Source organism: Egretta garzetta, unplaced genomic scaffold, assembly GCF_000687185.1.
Source record: "Egretta garzetta isolate BGI_Z169 unplaced genomic scaffold, ASM68718v1 scaffold335, whole genome shotgun sequence".
NCBI classification, from domain to species: Eukaryota; Metazoa; Chordata; class Aves; order Pelecaniformes; family Ardeidae; genus Egretta; species Egretta garzetta.
In genome coordinates, this window is record NW_009259795.1 from 128,085 (window position 1) to 145,147 (window position 17,063).

The 17,063-nt window shown below is 43.8% G+C and overlaps 2 protein-coding genes across 3 annotated transcripts in view; one reads left to right on the forward strand and one right to left on the reverse strand.

The window, feature by feature from the left end:
* Window positions 1–13,712, forward strand: part of CLN5 (CLN5 intracellular trafficking protein) — a 14,879-nt gene extending 1,167 nt beyond the window's left edge. The window contains exons 2-5 of the mRNA XM_035895201.1: window positions 403–548; window positions 1,554–1,905; window positions 3,106–3,331; window positions 6,495–13,712. Of these exons, the coding sequence (XP_035751094.1) occupies window positions 403–548; window positions 1,554–1,905; window positions 3,106–3,331; window positions 6,495–7,006 (1,236 nt within the window). The 3' untranslated portion in view covers window positions 7,007–13,712. The remainder of the gene's footprint in view (window positions 1–402; window positions 549–1,553; window positions 1,906–3,105; window positions 3,332–6,494) is intronic.
* Window positions 12,692–17,063, reverse strand: part of FBXL3 (F-box and leucine rich repeat protein 3) — a 15,860-nt gene continuing 11,488 nt past the window's right edge. The window contains exon 5 of one of the 2 annotated variants that reach the window (XM_035895209.1): window positions 12,692–15,041. In XM_035895209.1, coding sequence (XP_035751102.1) covers window positions 14,398–15,041 — 644 coding nt within the window. In that variant the 3' untranslated portion in view covers window positions 12,692–14,397. The remainder of the gene's footprint in view (window positions 15,042–17,063) is intronic. The other variant, XM_009639678.2, reaches the window with a different exon arrangement.

Genomic DNA, 17,063 nt, shown 5'->3' on the forward strand with positions numbered 1-17,063 from the left:
GGCTGCCTGCCCCTGACCGCCCCCGCCTCCTCCTCCCCGGCCCCTCAGCTTTCCCCTTGTTGCGTTCGCTGGTTTAATTTTTGGACTGAAGAAGGCCATGAATAGTTTCCCCTTTTTAGTCACGGGGCTATTTGTCATACGCACGCTATCTGTCTGGTGTATGTAGCTCACAAGTGTAAGGGAAGGGGTGTCCTGCCCCTGGCCTAGCGCTGCGCTCGCCCTGTCAGCGGCGGGATTGCCGCTGCCCTTCCTTTGAAGATGCTCCTTTAACTCCCGTTCTAGGGAAAAGTTGCGATGAGGAAGTCAGGCTACGGTTCATTTTAATTTTTTTTTACATTTAACTTCGCTTCCTACTTCTGCTCACCATAAATGAAATGGTATAAAATCCCGTTCGCTCCTCAGGAGCTGCCTTGGCTCCAGAAGGCGGCCCCGCGCTGTCGGGGAAAGCAGAAGGGTGCACGTTACTGCATTGTGCTGAAGCAAGCAGCTACGGATTTGGCTACGCTGAGGAGACGAGCCCCCTCGGGAGAAGGGCGACGCCTGCACGTGTATTTTATGAGGGCTTGCTGTTTGTAAAGGGAGGCGTTATAGTTTAACTGCAATCGTCTGATGCATGCCTGAAGTTTTCAAAGCCTGTTGTGTAATTCCTAGTAGTTAAATTTGTATCAGGTGGTGCCTGATGGAGCCAGTCTTGCAGTCACGAGTTGTTTGGGTTTTCCAGCAAGTTCAGCAGTGGCAAGGCTGGGTCTCGGGATGGTCAAAATTAGAGTAGAAGCCTGTCGGTGTGAGACGCGCAGATGTGGTATTTAATGCTTCTTAACATGCTTGTTACCATCTTGTCACGTGCAAGGTGCAGTGAGAAGGGCAATTCAAAATTTAAGGTGTGTAATTTAGAAACAGGACTTAAATGTGTGGCTGGCATAAGTCATAGAATCATAGAATGTTTTGGGTTGGAAGGGACCCCTAGAGGTCATCTAGTCCAACCCCCCCACAGGAGCAGGGACACCGCTAACTAGATCAGGCTGCTCAGAGCCCTGTCCAACCTGGTCTTGAATGTTTCCAGGGATGGGGCCTCCACTACCTCTCTGGGCAACCTGTTCAACTTCTTCCTTATATCTAGTCTAAACCTACCCTGGTTTAGTTTAAAACCATTACCCCTTGTCTTGTCACTGCTGGCCCTACTAAAAAGATTTTCCCCATCTTTCCTATAGGCCCCCTTTAGGTACTGAAAGGCCGCAAAAGTCTTCGTGTTCTAACTGTGTGTTCTTTTTTGCCCCTGGACAAAATAAAGGCAGACGTGCTGAGGTACCCAGCAAGCTTGGAGAAGTCCACAGGGAAAATCAGTGGTGTCTCAGCAGGGTTACTGGCCTTGCTATAGCTCAGGAAGTCCTGTGTCCTTGCGTCATCCCATGGCTGGGGTATTTGTGCCGTTGGGCAAGTGAGCGTGTTAGACTCTCAGGCTGTGCTCTGGGCAAGCTCTGTACGCCAGTCTGTCTTGGTAACAGGAACATAGGAACCTTGTTTTAATTGAAATACAGTGAATGAATTTGGAGGGAATTGGGAAAGGAAGACTCGTCAGAAAGTTTTTACAAACTTGCGTACTCCAAGTGTTGCAGCGTCTGGATCGCAGAATCTGCACACCTGAGCTCTCCCACTCAGGCTCTTGGGAAGCCACAAGACAGTTACTCCAGCCATGAAGAGGTGCTTATCGTTCTGTGCGCTTCTCTTTCTCAACACAGGCGCTTTGATTACCGTCCAAAAACTGATCCCTACTGCCAAGCTCGTTACACCTTCTGTCCCACTGGCTCTGCCATTCCAGTTATGAAAGAAGAGGATGTCATTGAAGTGTATCGATTACAGGCTCCAGTATGGGAATTCAAATACGGGGACCTACTAGGACATTTGGTAAGGCGATATTTTTGTTTGACGAAGTTGTAGCGGCAAATTCAGCGGAATTTAACAGCAGGTGTCAAGAGTGGGAGCTGTAAGGCTGGGATATGCTTGTACGGAAGAGTATTGGAGCACACAGGCTAGGCTATCTATAGGAGAGATACCCAGAGAGCAGTAAGTTTCAAACAAAAGTTACAGAATTTAGCTCAGCTAAAGAAAAGAGCATGAGCGGTGCTGTCGGTGGGTTTGAATGCGTTCCCCCCCCCGGAGCTGCATGTTGGGGGTGTTTTGTATACGCACATTGTTACATTTGGGTGTCTTCTTTTCTGCACTAGCACTGCGTCAAGGAAATGCATTTATTTGTCCCCTTATGTCAGATGAAATGCTTGCTTAGTGCATTAACTTTTCTGTTGTTAAAAACATGTATTTGAATGAGCACGGGTATCTGTCAGAAGTGGCCAGCTAGCTGGTCAGAATGGTTGGTTGCTTTTATGGTTCTGTCTTGGGTGTTTCTGTCAGTATTGAATTAAAGTCTCAATTCGTGGAGTCATGCAAATATGAAGGAATCTCAACTCTAGTGGTATTTATAGCTATGGCGGTAGCATAATTAAGCTTCAAAGCATGATCCCTAATGAATAAAGAAACACTAGTGAGGATAAAACAGCAACATCAAAACCAAGCACGCAGAGTCAAAAATGGAAATAGCTTCAAGTATTGTCATCTTGGTTGTTAAACTACAGTTGAATTTATGTATTTACTAGACAGCTTTTAAATAAACATTTATCTCAGTCCTTTTGTGGCTCCCACTAGTAAGATCTGGTTTTGGTAACTCAGTTCTGCTCTTTATTTCTTTGATACCCCTGTGAGGTTAAGGATTCAAAAGCAAGCTTGAGTTTTGATGGTGAGCTCCCACGGAGTATCTGCCTCCAAATAACAGAATTTACAGTGGATGGATAGACAAGCACTGAGACAGTGTGACTCTGTGATAGAAGTGTGTGCGTGATACAATCTAGTATGTTGCGCATCAATGCCACTGAATCCAAGATGTTACAGGAACCCCTTCCCCTCTTCTCACCCTGTTACACAACAGCTCCCAAGCATCTCGTCTTCTGTACAGGTCAAGCTGAAGTCGGTTGTATGTTAAAATTTTGGCTTTGGGGGCTTTTTTTTTTTTTTTTTTTTTTTTTTTTTTTTTTTTTTTTTTTGCTTTTCCAGAAAATTATGCACGATGCTGTGGGTTTCAAGAGCTCTCTGACGGGCAAAAACTACACAATGGAGTGGTATGAGCTCTTCCAGCTTGGGAACTGCACATTTCCGCATCTCCGGCCTGGCATGGACGCACCATTCTGGTGTAACCAGGGAGCTGCCTGCTTTTATGAAGGAATAGATGATGCACACTGGAAGGAAAATGGAACTTTAGTTCTCGTGACCACAATATCAGGTAGATTTCAGATGCTTTGGGTGGTGCTAATACAAAATATAGAGTTGGCCTCATCTTCATGTAAAGCAGTATCTTTACGTTTTGTAGGTTATTCGCAATGTTAGTCGCTGATGCTAATTTCAAACTGAAATACTGTCTCTGCGCTTTCCTTAATAAAGCAGTGTGAGGCTGCTGCCTTTTGAACACGGCACACTGAAGAGCTGTTAAATGAGAGTCATTTGGTGTGGCTGTACAAAAACACTTGAGTCTCTTGAGTGCAAAAATAGCAAAACAGCTTATACAGAACCATTATGGACTCTCTTCACGTGGCTTCACCGAAACAAAGCCGCCTATTGTGAGGTGGCAGAGGACTGCTGAGATAGAAAAACTGGTGAAAATGTATACATTACTGAGCAAACAAATAAGGCATATTTAGAAACAGTCTCAAAAATATAAAAAAGATTAATCTCTTGTTTCCATCTCCCCCATGATGTGCCATAAAAACTGTGCAGATGTCCCCAGTAATGGGTCTCTGTCCTATGTCATAGAACAAAACCAGGGTTTACACCTCTGAATACGTGGATGATCACCAGAATAGCTTCCTGGTATATACTGAACACTGATATTCTAAAATAAAAAGGTCATTTAAGTAAATCTGGTTGATTACTGTAACACAGTGAATGACTTATGCACAAAGTCCCCTGAGGACTTGGGGAGTTGCATTTTGTGTGACCAAACCCACTTATCTCTCCGAAGTTAGCACGGCGTACAAGGCACAGTGGAGAGAAGGATTACAGCTAGTGTGATGTGCTGCTTTACGTTTAGCCGCTTCCGCCTTTGGCAGCTTTGCTGGACTCGGTCGCTAGATGATCCATCCAGCGCTGCTCAGAAATTCCGGCCTGTTCTTTAAGCAATGAAATAAGCGGAGCTGCTTTCCTGTGAGTCTGTAGCTTGTGACTGAGGTCTCTGATGCCTGATACTGTTGGGTTCTTTTGTATGAATACCAAGTTAAATATTTTCATGCAGTTGTGGAACTTGCAATGCTTCCTGCCTGTGTGGATTACTTGATGCCTAAGAAAGGTGAGGGTATGCTGGTGCCTCGTGGAGGCACTTGGTATGGTCATCCTTGTCATTCTCCATTCCTGTTTCCACGAAATTTTTAGGATGGTAGCCTCTCCCGAAAGTTCTGAATTGCCTGAATTTACCAGGAATCTGAAAGTTACCATAGAAGAGGGTGAATGGATGCCAGCACAGATAGACAGCGTGATGAGCTGAACTTGCTTCCTTCAGAGAGCAGGCAGAAAGCCTCCCGCCTTGTGGGAGGGGGCTTTAATGTGTGAAACAGCTGGACCCTCTGCTCCCTTGCGAGATCCCTATGGACCTGTTTGTCAGCAGTGTCAGAGACCACACTGAAGCAATCGTCTCACTTTCTTTTAAAGCCCATCGGCCAGGTTAATGTTACTTAGGGGCATGTTTCTTTTGTGGAAATAGGGCAGGAATATCCAAAGTCTGATTTTTTTTTTTACTGCCTAGGCATCTTCCAACAGATAATCACAGAGCTGTGCATTAACCTGTAATATTTTTGTTTCATTTAAGATGTCAAGGCCAGAACTGCGTATTAATTCCATCTTGGTCTTGTTAAGAGAGAGAAGTCCTTTTCAGTAACATGCCTTGCAGAATACACACTAGGAAGCTAATCTGGTACGAATTAGAAGAGAATAAAGGGGAGCTTCAGGCCCAGTGTATAGTGAGTACAGTCCTTGAGACAGATTTAATGACTTGCTGTTTTCTTGAACCAAGTCACGGGCAATTAAAAAAGAAAGAATCCAACACTTTCACTGAACAGAATGGTTGCTAATGTTTACTGTGAAGCCCAAAAGCTCTTAAGTGTGAAGAACAGTTAAAATGGGGTAGCCAAGGAGGTGCACGTGCAGAGTTTTGGTTGCTCTGAGGTAGTGCCTTGCACACGTGCTTCACCTTGGGGTGAGAGATGTGTGATGAAGAGTAGCCCCATCAATCGGAACTTTGCAGCTTGTTTTGGAGGGAGGTGTGTGGCGTGCAGTGCTCTTCTGTGGTCTTGATGAACGTAACGTTGCAGTGAACTCCGACTTAATGCGAGAGGCTGGTTGTTGCGTGCAGGGCGGTGTTAGCGAGGCAGTTCTGTCTGACGTCTGCCACCCCTGGACTGCGAGGTAACTGCTGCCAGTCTCTCGGCTTGCAACAGTCTTGCCTATCTTTCAGCAGCTAGCAAGCACAGTTAGTGTACCCACAGCAGCGACGCTTGCAGCTCAAGAGACATCCTGGCTTGGAACACCATCGTGATTGCAAGCTGTCCTCTGACTGTGTCTTCCGATGTATTGCACAGGAAGAATCTGCAAAATCTGGCCATGCTACAACTGTGAGGTGCTAGACAGCTCTGAGTTAGAGATGGTTGTACCCTGTGCTGTGGCTGAGGAAAGAGAGGGTGAGAAGGGCTAGGCTGAAGTGCAGCGCCAGGACTACAGGGGAAAAACCAAAATATTATCTGTGTGCTTCAGCTCTGTTTTGGGGAGGTGGATGCATCACAAGTGAGGAGCTACCGGACAGAGGAGCTGAGTTAGAGATGTCTTCCTTGTTCCAGTTGTGAAATCACCAAAACACTCCAAACACGTATTCTGACTAAAAAAATAATCCACAAGGTCTTTAAGTTTACTGGTCTTCACATACCGTTTGGCTTAGTTTAACTTTGCTGGCTGAGGAGCTGCTAAAACAGCAGGGTGTCTCAGTCTTAAGGCTACACAGGCTTCTTTTGTGGGGAGACGTGAAAACTTCTGCCCCGAATTGCTGAATTTAGTTAAAACTTGAGGAAGTGCAGAAATGCCTGTTGCACTGGTGAGCGCTTTTGTCAGCATCTCTTGTAGGTTGTACTACCTGCGCTGTTTGTCTGCGTGGAGAAAACAAAATGAGAAGTGTTGTGGTTCTCTGATGCTGGGATGTTCTGGCATAGTAGCAGGAAATGGGGCTGAAAAAAGGAATTACAGTTTAAATAACTTACTTCTCCCTCCAGCCAAAGTCTTGTGTTTCTGTATGGCAAGGTAATGTTGTAGGTAAACTGCTGCAGGGAGGGGAGCCAAACCTCGAGATAGATGGAAAATATTTTGAGTCACGTATTTGTTACCCTGTCTCTTATTTTGATCTTTTACAGGAACCATGTTTAATGAAATGGCGAAATGGGTAAAATACGACAACGAGACTGGCATTTACTACGAGACCTGGACAGTTCAAGCAAGTCCCGACAAACAATCAGTAGTATGGTTTGACTCTTACGAATGCTCTAAATTTATACTGAGAACATACCAGAAGCTAGCTGACTTAGGAGCCGTATTCAAGAAGATACAAACAAACTATACCAGCATAATTTTGTTCAGTGGAGAACCTATTTATTTGGGAAATGAAACATCTATTTTTGGACCTCTAGGAAACAAGACATTGGCAGCAGCTATAAGAGACTTCTACTATCCATTCAAACCTCATCGGACAGTCATCGAGTTTTTTGTGGATCTGGTAAAAATAATCGATCGTGTCATCTTGAATGGTCAGTTTTACCTCTTCTACAACTTGGAATACTGGTTTTTACCTATGAAATTCCCTTATCTCAAAATAATTTATGAAGAGGTCCCTTTACCTAGTGGAAGCAAAACATCCTTTGGTGTCTAATTGCTTACTGAAGAGCCGAACTTGCCCTTATGCCAGAATATCCTTAAGGATTTTGGAGCGCTACCACGATGGTATTAAACTGTTGTGTGTTTCACTGCTAACTGTAAAAGTTGTGCTGGGAAGGCTTTTGTAGACCACGTGAAAGACTATGCCTTTTTTTTTTTTTTCTTCTTATTTACCTGCAAAATACATTCATGAAAGCTTCAGCATCTCTGACTTGGCCACCAACCGAGATGGGACGCAAGCATTACAAGGACCTTCTGTTCTGACCAACCCGGCTAATCCGTGTGTCAGAGCTAACAAAACTTGAGTGCCTAGATCTGTCCAGTTCCCTCAACGTGTGCCTTAGACAGCTGTTTCTGTATTCCTTTCATTTGTACAACTGGGACCTATGACCTGTTCTCTGGTCCAGCGGGGTGGGAAGGGGCAGTGACTCTATCAATCAGAAGATGGGGTGGGTGGTACCTTGGCACCACGTTGCTTCCTTCGCCTGCACTGTAAACACAATACAGATGGCTCTTTCTAAGGTTTGTGTGTGAGTTTTCTAGCAGATAGAAGGCAAACAGCCTGGTTTGATGTCAACGTTGATGCATAACCACAGTGTTCGAGCAGTCTCCTGTCTTAAGGTCAACTTGAGGCTTCAATTAGGTCAGGAATCTCAACATGACTTCAATGGAACTTTTACATTTCTTTAAAAAGCATGGAATCCTTAGTATGAAAGGAGCAATGACAGTTTGTGGGGTGTGAAAGTCACAGTTAAAAATCAGCGCTTGTCATAGATTTGCCTGTAAAAAGCATTTGCAGCCTCTTACTGGCAGTGACCCTTGCAGTAATGGTGCTGTGCCAGCTGCCGCGTCCTTAAGTCCTGTTCCAGGCTGGGCCTAGAGCAGCTTGGCAGCTGGTTCCCTTTAAACCCAACTGACCAAAGCCCAGAGAAGATCGGCTTTCTGGAGGGCAGAATACACAAAAAATATACACCTGTGGCAGCAGCAGCACCTCCAAGTGTACAATGCTCGCTTTGGTATTTTTAAACTGTTCACAGAGTGAGTCCTGCAGAGGTTATTACTTGAATTCCTTGAGTTGTGTGATCATGTAATGGGATGAGCACGAGAGCTAGTATGAGAAGAACGAGGTGATGCGAGCACCTCCCTTCTGCAGGGGAAAGCTGCTAATGAGTTCCACTGTTACATGAAACTTCGTCTTCTACCTCGATTTATGACTTTTTGCAGCCAAAGTCACAAGCCCTTGCTTTAACCAGCTGAGCTTCAGATTCTTTAGATTACCCACCAAGAAGGCAATCCAGGAGGCTCTAGGGAGGATAATGGGGTGCAGCAAGCCTGTCTACAGAAGGTACATTCTTGCTACTCCATGGTTTTAGGACTTTGAAACCCTCAGCGTTGTTGAGCCCATGTTTATCTTCTCGGGGAAAAAGCCTCAGCCTCACAACCAGTGTCCGAAGCTCTGAAGGGGAAATAGGACCATGGAACCAAGGCAGTAGAAGCCCCAAAAGCTTCTTTGCTAGCATTTGCTAAAAATCTTGTGGCATTGATGCAGCTAGAGAGACCCTTCAGAGCCTGCAGCAGATGCCACGGTGGGGTAGGTCATGCTCCCTCACAGTAGCATAGAGGTCTTGGCTCAGCCTGACAGTGCTGTTGGTTCGCTGTACGGTACTTCCTTGTCTCCATATGGGACCGAAGGAGCCTGTGCACCAAAGTCATTATTTTCTCCTAATTGTTGGGAGTATCTTGTGATACGTAGAAGAGCCTCACTGAACTGGAAGTGCCAAACCCTGAAATACACAGGCAACGGTAGCTGAATCCCACATGTCAAAGCTGCCTTGTGCAGCTCCTAACAATGAAAAAAGATGGGTGCTTGCGGACCAGTAGCATCAGGAGAGATTATACAACAACTTGCCATAGCTGACTGGTTGCAGAGGTAAAACCTTCATGATTATTTAAGAACTTGACCAAAAACAGTGGCTGTCTATATGAAAGAAGTAATAATTTTTCATGTTATGGTCAAATGTAACTTAAGGGTTCTATCAGTTCATAATATCCCAGGCTTCTTGTACCTAAATTACAGCCCTTCTCCCTTTTCCCAATCTGCTTAATTTAGCATGTTTTTCTCCAACCCTCATGCTCTGGATGGCACAGGGAGTTCCTTCATGGAGAAACAGTTACATCCTAGCACATGTTAGTTGGAAGATAGAGGACAGCAAATTTCTGGTGACAAGAGCTGATAACAGGACAGTTATTTGTCAAGGACACCGCATCCCTTCCAGGCAGAAGCAGAAAGCAGCAGCAATTTGAGACAGAACCTGTGAGCATATTCGGCTGTAGGTCACACCAACGATCATTTGAAGATTCCTGTGCGCAGCCACGTGCAAGTCTCTTTCGCAGTTTGGAAGAAAGAGGAACTCTGTCCTCAAGTTTAAGGTACTGGTCATCAGTGTAAGGGTTGCCCTCTTTTAATGTACAGGAGTTCCTTCTGAGGCTGGTATTTATTTGTTCCTAATGGGCACAAGTGTTGGAGAGAGCCCCTCACTTTCTTTGCTTCCCTCAGTTTGCGAGGTTTTGTTCAGAACCTTGAAAGCCAACTGTTCAGACTGAATGCGCAGCCAGGTGGAAATGAACTCCACTGGCGCCAACTGCAATGCTGGAAGAGGTCCAGTTGTTGGAAGCTGACTAATTACTGCACTGAAAATCTTTTCACCGGCATTTAGACTGAAGTTCGCGAGTGTGGTGCGCTCTTGTCAGCAGAATCCAGAATCCTTGCGTTAGGCCTACAGGGTTAGATACAAAATGACACTGAGCTGATGCGTAGGCTACTTCTGGGAAGCTTAGATGAGCCTGGAATAAATCCATAAAGATGAACTTCTGTCACTTCAAAAGCGTTTGCGGCATCTGACAGCTTCTGTACACCTGATCTGTTGTTGTTTGTGCCCCAAACCCTTCTATTCGGCTCAGGCATGAGGTGGACGCCTTCCTGCTGCAAGTCACACGGGGGAGCAGGAATAACGGCATCACACCTCACATTTCGCTTGCAGCCAGCTGGTATTAGCGCTTGCCTGACGGCAGGAGCCAAGGGCTCTCCTAACTGCCGGGCTCAAGGCTGAGCTCCTACTTTCTCTTCTACCCGTCTCCAGTGAATGTGTCATCGAGTCATTACTCATGCTTTGAATACAGGAGTTACTGGCCACTTTAGACCGCACGTGGATCTGCTCCTTGCTTCGATGCGTCCCGCGGTCAAGGGTAAAAACAAGCCATTGTTCTGTAATGCAGAAATTACCAAGTCTGTGCACAGTGGTCTTGTGCAAAGCTGCTTAATTTTCCTACCACGGAGCTGCTCAGAGCTGTAACCCACACTCGGCTCCAGGAGGGTTCTCGAGCAAGGCAGTTCCCGGCTTGTCATACGTCAAGGTCAAATATAGCACACGGCTCCTCTTCCCCAAAGGGCCATGCAATGAAAATAGCTGGTACAAACGCCTTCTGCCTCCCCCCTCACAAACCCACTCGGGGATGTTCTGGGTCAGGAGGGCTGCTGCCTTCAGCACCAGAACCCCGGATGGTGTCAGTGACATTGCGGTTCTTGTGGTTTTGAAGTCACCACAGCTAGGGAATGACTTGAAAAGCAGAGCAGGTTCCTGCTCTTCTGCTTACACTGGAGTCTAAAATTGCAGTCTAAAGCACAACCCTCCCCCCATCAGCTGCTGACTGCAAATTAGCAAGATCAGACAGCGCAGAGAGACCGTACCAGCCATCCAGAGAACATCGTATTTTCGGTCTAGGAAAACCAGCTAAAATGACCAGAATCCTCTCATGTCCCGTCATGGCATAAGGCATGGGTGGGAGATAGGACAGAAAGCACACCACAATCTCCATTTCAAAGCACACAAACACCAACAGCCAGCGGTGGGTGTGATCCTACAAGAAAGCCCTAACAAAAAAAGGATGAACGGCTGGGTATGGGGAACATCTAAGGCTGACTCTGGTTTCGCTGGCCTAGTTGAACTTCAATCCTATCTCCAAGGAGCTTGTTTCTACAGCACCCGTATTTTAGGAAAATTAATTTACAGTTTGTAGTCTGAACTATGAACACTGAAGGTCAGAGTCCCTTTAAGGTTTCACAACGTAAGTTTCCTCATGTTTTATATAACAGCAGCAGCCCCTATTTTTACAATTTCATGTGCGACCAATTAAATTGGCCAAAGATTAAGATAGATCATTCTGAAGAAAAGTAACAAAGTTTAGGTTCCAGTCAGGCCTACTCCAGATATAAAGAGGCCCAGCTGAACCCCACTTTAAATTTGTAGGAGGTTAGTTTGGCGCACATCAAACTTTTAACGATTGGGATACAGCCAATTTATACCTATGTAGTTAGATCAGTTTGTGTAATACTGGCAAGTTTCTGACTGAAAATCCCTAAAAAACCCCCCACTTAAATGCTGAAGTTTTTAGTTTTAGGTAAATTGCAGGAAACTACAAAGATAGCGTCAGCAGCTGCTCTTGAATTACTCACCTTTTCTCTTCTGATACAGCCTGCGGTAAGCAAGTCTAACTGGCCAGGATCACCGCAGCTCTTTGGCATCAACAGCTTCCAAGAGTGATTCTATATCCAAAAACTGAAGCGATGGACTTGGGCGGAGAGGTAAGATTTGCCACATTAACGACTCCAACCCACAACTGGACAACCAAGCCAACACTGGATTATCTTCTTCTGAAAACAAGAAAGGAAGGTGAACCTCAGGAGAAAATGGTATCTTACAGCTGTAGGACACCAGCATTCACATTGCTGGTGAACTTCACGACAGTCTACAGTACTCGTTACTACTCCTGTCGTGGAGTTTTAAATTTTTTTTTAGGCATTCACTTTTTCCAACACAGGTAGAAGGCAAAGTAAGAATTGTACAAGATTTGCTAAAAAGGAGCATCGTAGCTTTCCTGGAGCTACTTAGAATATAGCCTTGCCTGGGAAGTTTGGGTTATAGCTGGATTATTTGAGGTAAGAATGCTGCAATTGGTTTGATGTATAAAAACTGCTGACCTTCAGTGGAAGAGAGAGACAACTGCTTTCAAGTGGAGGGGTTGTTTTTTTTTTAACCCTTGAACATTTTGATAACCATTACGATACGGTGTCACGTCTATGAAGGACTTTTTGAAGTCTGTTCAACAAGATGAAGACCTCCTCGGAAGAGACCTTGCTGGGGAAAGCTGTTCCACTGCAACAAAGGAAAAAGCCTTCAGCTGCTGACACGTTCCCCGCCTTGGGATCCAAGAGAGTTCTCTCTGTGAGAAGCAGAGCGCTGGGTTTCAAAGACGCAAATTCCGGCATTGAGGGACGTCGGGTATCTAGGTTGTCTCTTGCCTTTCAGTTGTTCCCACTCTCACAGCAGACCAGCTTACCTTGCCCACGTCAGCAGCCAAGGTCCAAAGAGGTTTTAGCTGCATTACTGATGAGATTACTTCACACGTTAATTGAGTGAAAACTTGTCCTCTTCCCCAGATCAGTGGCGTTACTCCACCTTTATCAGGCAGGCAATTCCGAGAGTCAGAATATAAAAAACACTGAGATTTTTTACTTTTACGGACTAAATGTATTGACACCTTTTATACAAAGAAAAGCAAATTATAGTATTTCATTAATTTAACAAATTCTAATACAAAACCTGCGTATTTCATAAAATGCGATTTTTAAATCAAAGCTTTACAGAAACGTACAGCTCCCCTATAAAGATGTCCAGTCCACCGAGCAGTGCTTGCTCAAAACATAGTTATGAACTTAAATATGCTCATAAGCATATTCCACTCAAACTGTACATTTGGATAAACATGACTGAAGTCAGAAAAGAAAATCTGCTTGTTACCAGAACTAGCTGTACAGCTGGAACGAGGAGCAGCCACCAGCTCAGTCCAGCAGAGCCCCCAGCTGGAGCAGCTCTGCCTTGCAGGTGGCTGACCCCACCTTCCAAGCGCATTCAGCTGTCACGCGAATGCTTTAAATGCTTTAGTGTTGGCCATCAGTAACATAAGAGAGAAAATAACGTAACTGCTGGCGCTAAGAAATGAAGTCACAAGCCATGTCCAGATCACAGGCAACACGTTGCCTACGCCACTTACAGACTGAAAACCTTCTTTAATTAATTTACCAAATATTCAAAAAAGATTTTTGCCTATTGCTCTACTTCACGCAGGTTTACGGCTTTTAGGTTTTTAAATATTACGAAATGATCGAACTAGCTGAATTAAAGGTATACAAAATGATCATCTATCAAACATTCACTTTATACATAAACATTTCCGAAACAGATTTACAGTATACAATTAGTTTATACAGCTTAAGCAATTGTTACAATGTCATTTCTCTCAAACTGAAAGCAGCAAAAGGTCGAAGATTTTGTTAGAAGGTTCTTGGTCATCACTCAAATTTTAAACTTTCTTGTCTCACACTGTTCACATCCACGTCGACACATTCAACACTGCAGGGTTCATTGAATAAACTGTACATTATTCCATCTAACCCTATGCTGCAAAACCAGTTAATGGGCATGAAAAGCTCATTAACTCCAACGTGTTTTTAAATACAATGTATCTACATTTTTCCCCAGAATGCTTTCGCTTCCTGAGCTAGACATAAAATACCTTAAAACAGGTTTAGACACAGATCCGAGACCCCATGAGCAAACTACGTTAAAATGCATAGAGGGGGGGGGAAAAAAACCCACACCACTTTTGGTAGCTCACACTACTGTTTGTTTGCGCTCTAAATACATTTTAGATGAATCTAATAATCGGTTGAACAAGGTAACTTCATATTTTCGTTGTCTAAACTACATTACTGTGTATGGCTCTTGCCCTTTATGACTTTTATATTAAAAAGCGTGTATATCTCACAGCCTCTAAATACTCCTTATATTCTTAGTCCCGTCATCTAGGTGACTGGATTTAGAAACGCTACAGTCCGCAACAGAAGCATGCACTTTTGCTGGGGTTTTGTTTGTTTTTTAAGATCAAATCTGATCGTGTTCAATACTAGTACCTAAATCAAAGAAGGGCAGCATATTAAAACTGGTATTTTGCAGGTACTTTCCAATATTTTAAATACAATTTTTAGTCCCGTAAGAGTTCGAGGTCACTGTCAATGAAAAAGAACAAATCTAAGACAGAAAACAGGTTTCTGTTTGGATGAAAATAGGTTTTGGAGCTATCCATGATTTCTATTTTTGAATCTGGATTTCAGAAATAATTTTTGAATGACAAATTAATCTGATAATCAAACAGTGAAGTAACTTACAGTAAAACCTATAGTATTAAATAAGCTTATACAGTAAATTGCAATATGGTAAGCTTGGGTTTAAGGTGCTATTCCATCTGCCCTGAAGTCTTTTAAGGACTTTACCACGTGGGCATCATGTCCGGGAACCAGACTCTACCAAGATGCTTTGAGACTTCCCAGTGAATCTGCTCTAAGCTGTATTTCTGATCAGGAATCAAAACTTCCTCCATAATAGAGAGCTGAGAGAGACGACCGCCGCACATCTTCACAAACTCAACGAAGGCACTGCAAGAGACTTCACACTCCCCTAGGCCGACGGCTGACAGATACTTGCAGCGTTCTGCAATACGGATCAGCTCCTCATCCAGTGGCCGTAATCCATTGGCGCACACCACCAGTTCGACTAACCGAGGACACGTCATCCCAACGCGGCCAAGTACGTCTTTGCTTACCGATCTTCCAAAGTAAAGGTGAGTGACGGGTATTTCGTAACGAAAGAACGGGTCAAACTCTTCTTCATACAAGAAAAAGTACATTACTAAATTTACTTTAGGAGAATGCTTGATGAAAGCGTCCCAGCTGCTCTTCTGAATCGTGTGGAACTGAGTCTGTCCAGGATTTTCACTGACAACATCAATGCGCAAGTGTTCTAACCTGACATGTTTTTCAGAAGACAAAGCAAGCAGAAGCTCGTCACTCAGCAAGTGGTAGTTCAGCGCCAACTCACGCAAACCGTGACACTGGTCAGCCACGCAAAGGATACCTGGGAAAGAGAGAACATTACGGGAGGGGTTACGCAGATAAACATACCAATAACTGAACAAGAAACCTAAGAGCGAGTTTGTTTATGTACGTCAAGAGGGTCAAGGACCACATACTTCAACGTGCAATCAAGACCTAACATCAAAACGAAATCATACTGGACAACCAGAACATGAATCTTTTTCGCGTCGGCATGGTTTTGTGACTTCTTTATACCTACACAGTAAGATACACACACACTATGTGACTACATCACTATTTTGCTAGGGAAACATCAAGAAGTTGACACATCGCACTATATACTTTCCTCTGGGAGTTGATTCTCGCATGAAAAATATATAAATAGCGTGCTCTGACTGCTCTGCCCTGCTGCAAGACCGCACACACTCAAACTCATTTTTGTAGAAGGGGCTTGCTCATAATAGAAGTATTCCCCTGGCCTGCTCTGGAAGAACGGCTGTCCCTCTCTGCGGCTGACAAAGCAGCCATGGATGAAATCTGTTGCCTGAGGAAGGCAAATGTAAAATGAATGCTAGATTTTAATTAAATACAGAAGTTGCTGCTGTCAGCATTTGTTCTTTCTAGTAAAGTATAAATATTTAAATTGTGGAAAGCAACAGCAAAGAGAGGGAGCAGCAATTCCTAGCACAGCAATTTTCAGACTCCCCCTTTAAATGAATCAATATAACCTCTTGCTTGTGGAAGACAAAGACGCTAACAAAAAGAATTCAGTCCAGTCTGTAATGTTTCCACTCATCCTATTTGCAGATACAAGCAACGGTACCACACTGATAACAGTACTAATTAACAAAAAGAAAAAAAAAAAGCAGCATACAGTCCTCTGCATTTCATGTGACCCAGAAAACGGCGTGAAATTCAGTATACAGTCTTTCCATTAATAGAGGAGATGAGAACATAGCATTTAATATGCAGCTGAAAAACCTGAGCTCAGTACACTGTAGCTTTGAAGCAATGGGAAGAAGTAAAGAAAGACAGCAGTTATTTTAAGATGCAGTTGTTAAAAAAAGTGGTTTTAGGCTCAGTATCGGCTTTTGAGTTTAAAAAAAATTACTGTAAAAGTATTTCGTTGCATGAATATACACAGCAAAGAAGTATGTGTTTTCCACCTGAGGATCTGCAAAAACACATGCATCGGAAGCTCTTCTACCTATATCAAATACTGTTATTTCACATATTAAAAGTTTGTTAAATGAATAAAAAAAAAAAAAGCACAACTTAGGTAAACAGAATTTTAACCCAACTCTTATTGCAACTATTTCCTGTAAAAACAGTTCAGATATGTAAGGACACTCATTATTTCATTCAGGGGAGAGGGGACGGTATCCAAGATGAAGTGAAAATCAAAGAGATTTTTTTTTTTTTAAATATTGGACTACAACATTAGAACAGCTAAGAATAACTATAAACTTGTGTGCACCTTCTACACATTCCAGAGATCATTTCCTATCCTTAAATCATAATGAACAAAGTTATTCTTACAGCAATACTCCCACAAGGGCTACTACGGGCACTCCATTCAAGCAGACGCGGGCATGTTGCTTCCCAATACCTAGCTCTGTTGACACATGGAGTATTTTAAACAGATTTAACACTCAGATACATCGTCTCATCGCTACAGTTTCTGAAAACAACTCGCAAATTTAGCATCCAAACCAGTTTGTTATTCAGACTGCCACCCTTCAAGCAATCATTTTAACTTTAAGGGTACATTATTAACTAGTGCAACAGAAAGAGGGAAGAACTAGGGTTCAACTTGCTGTGACTTTTTGTGGGTCTAGGACTGGCTACCCACATCACATACTGGCAATGAAATTACGTACCCTGCGCATAGAGCTGATGATGAATACAGGGTAGACAGTTACTGGAGGGCCTGCCTGGAGCCCAGGCTGCAAGTGGTACATTCACAGAACATCTCCTGGCACTACCTAAACCTTTGTGTCACCGAGGGGTAAGTCACTCTGATACCATGCCGCACAGATTTGTGTCAAAAAAACCCCTTTAC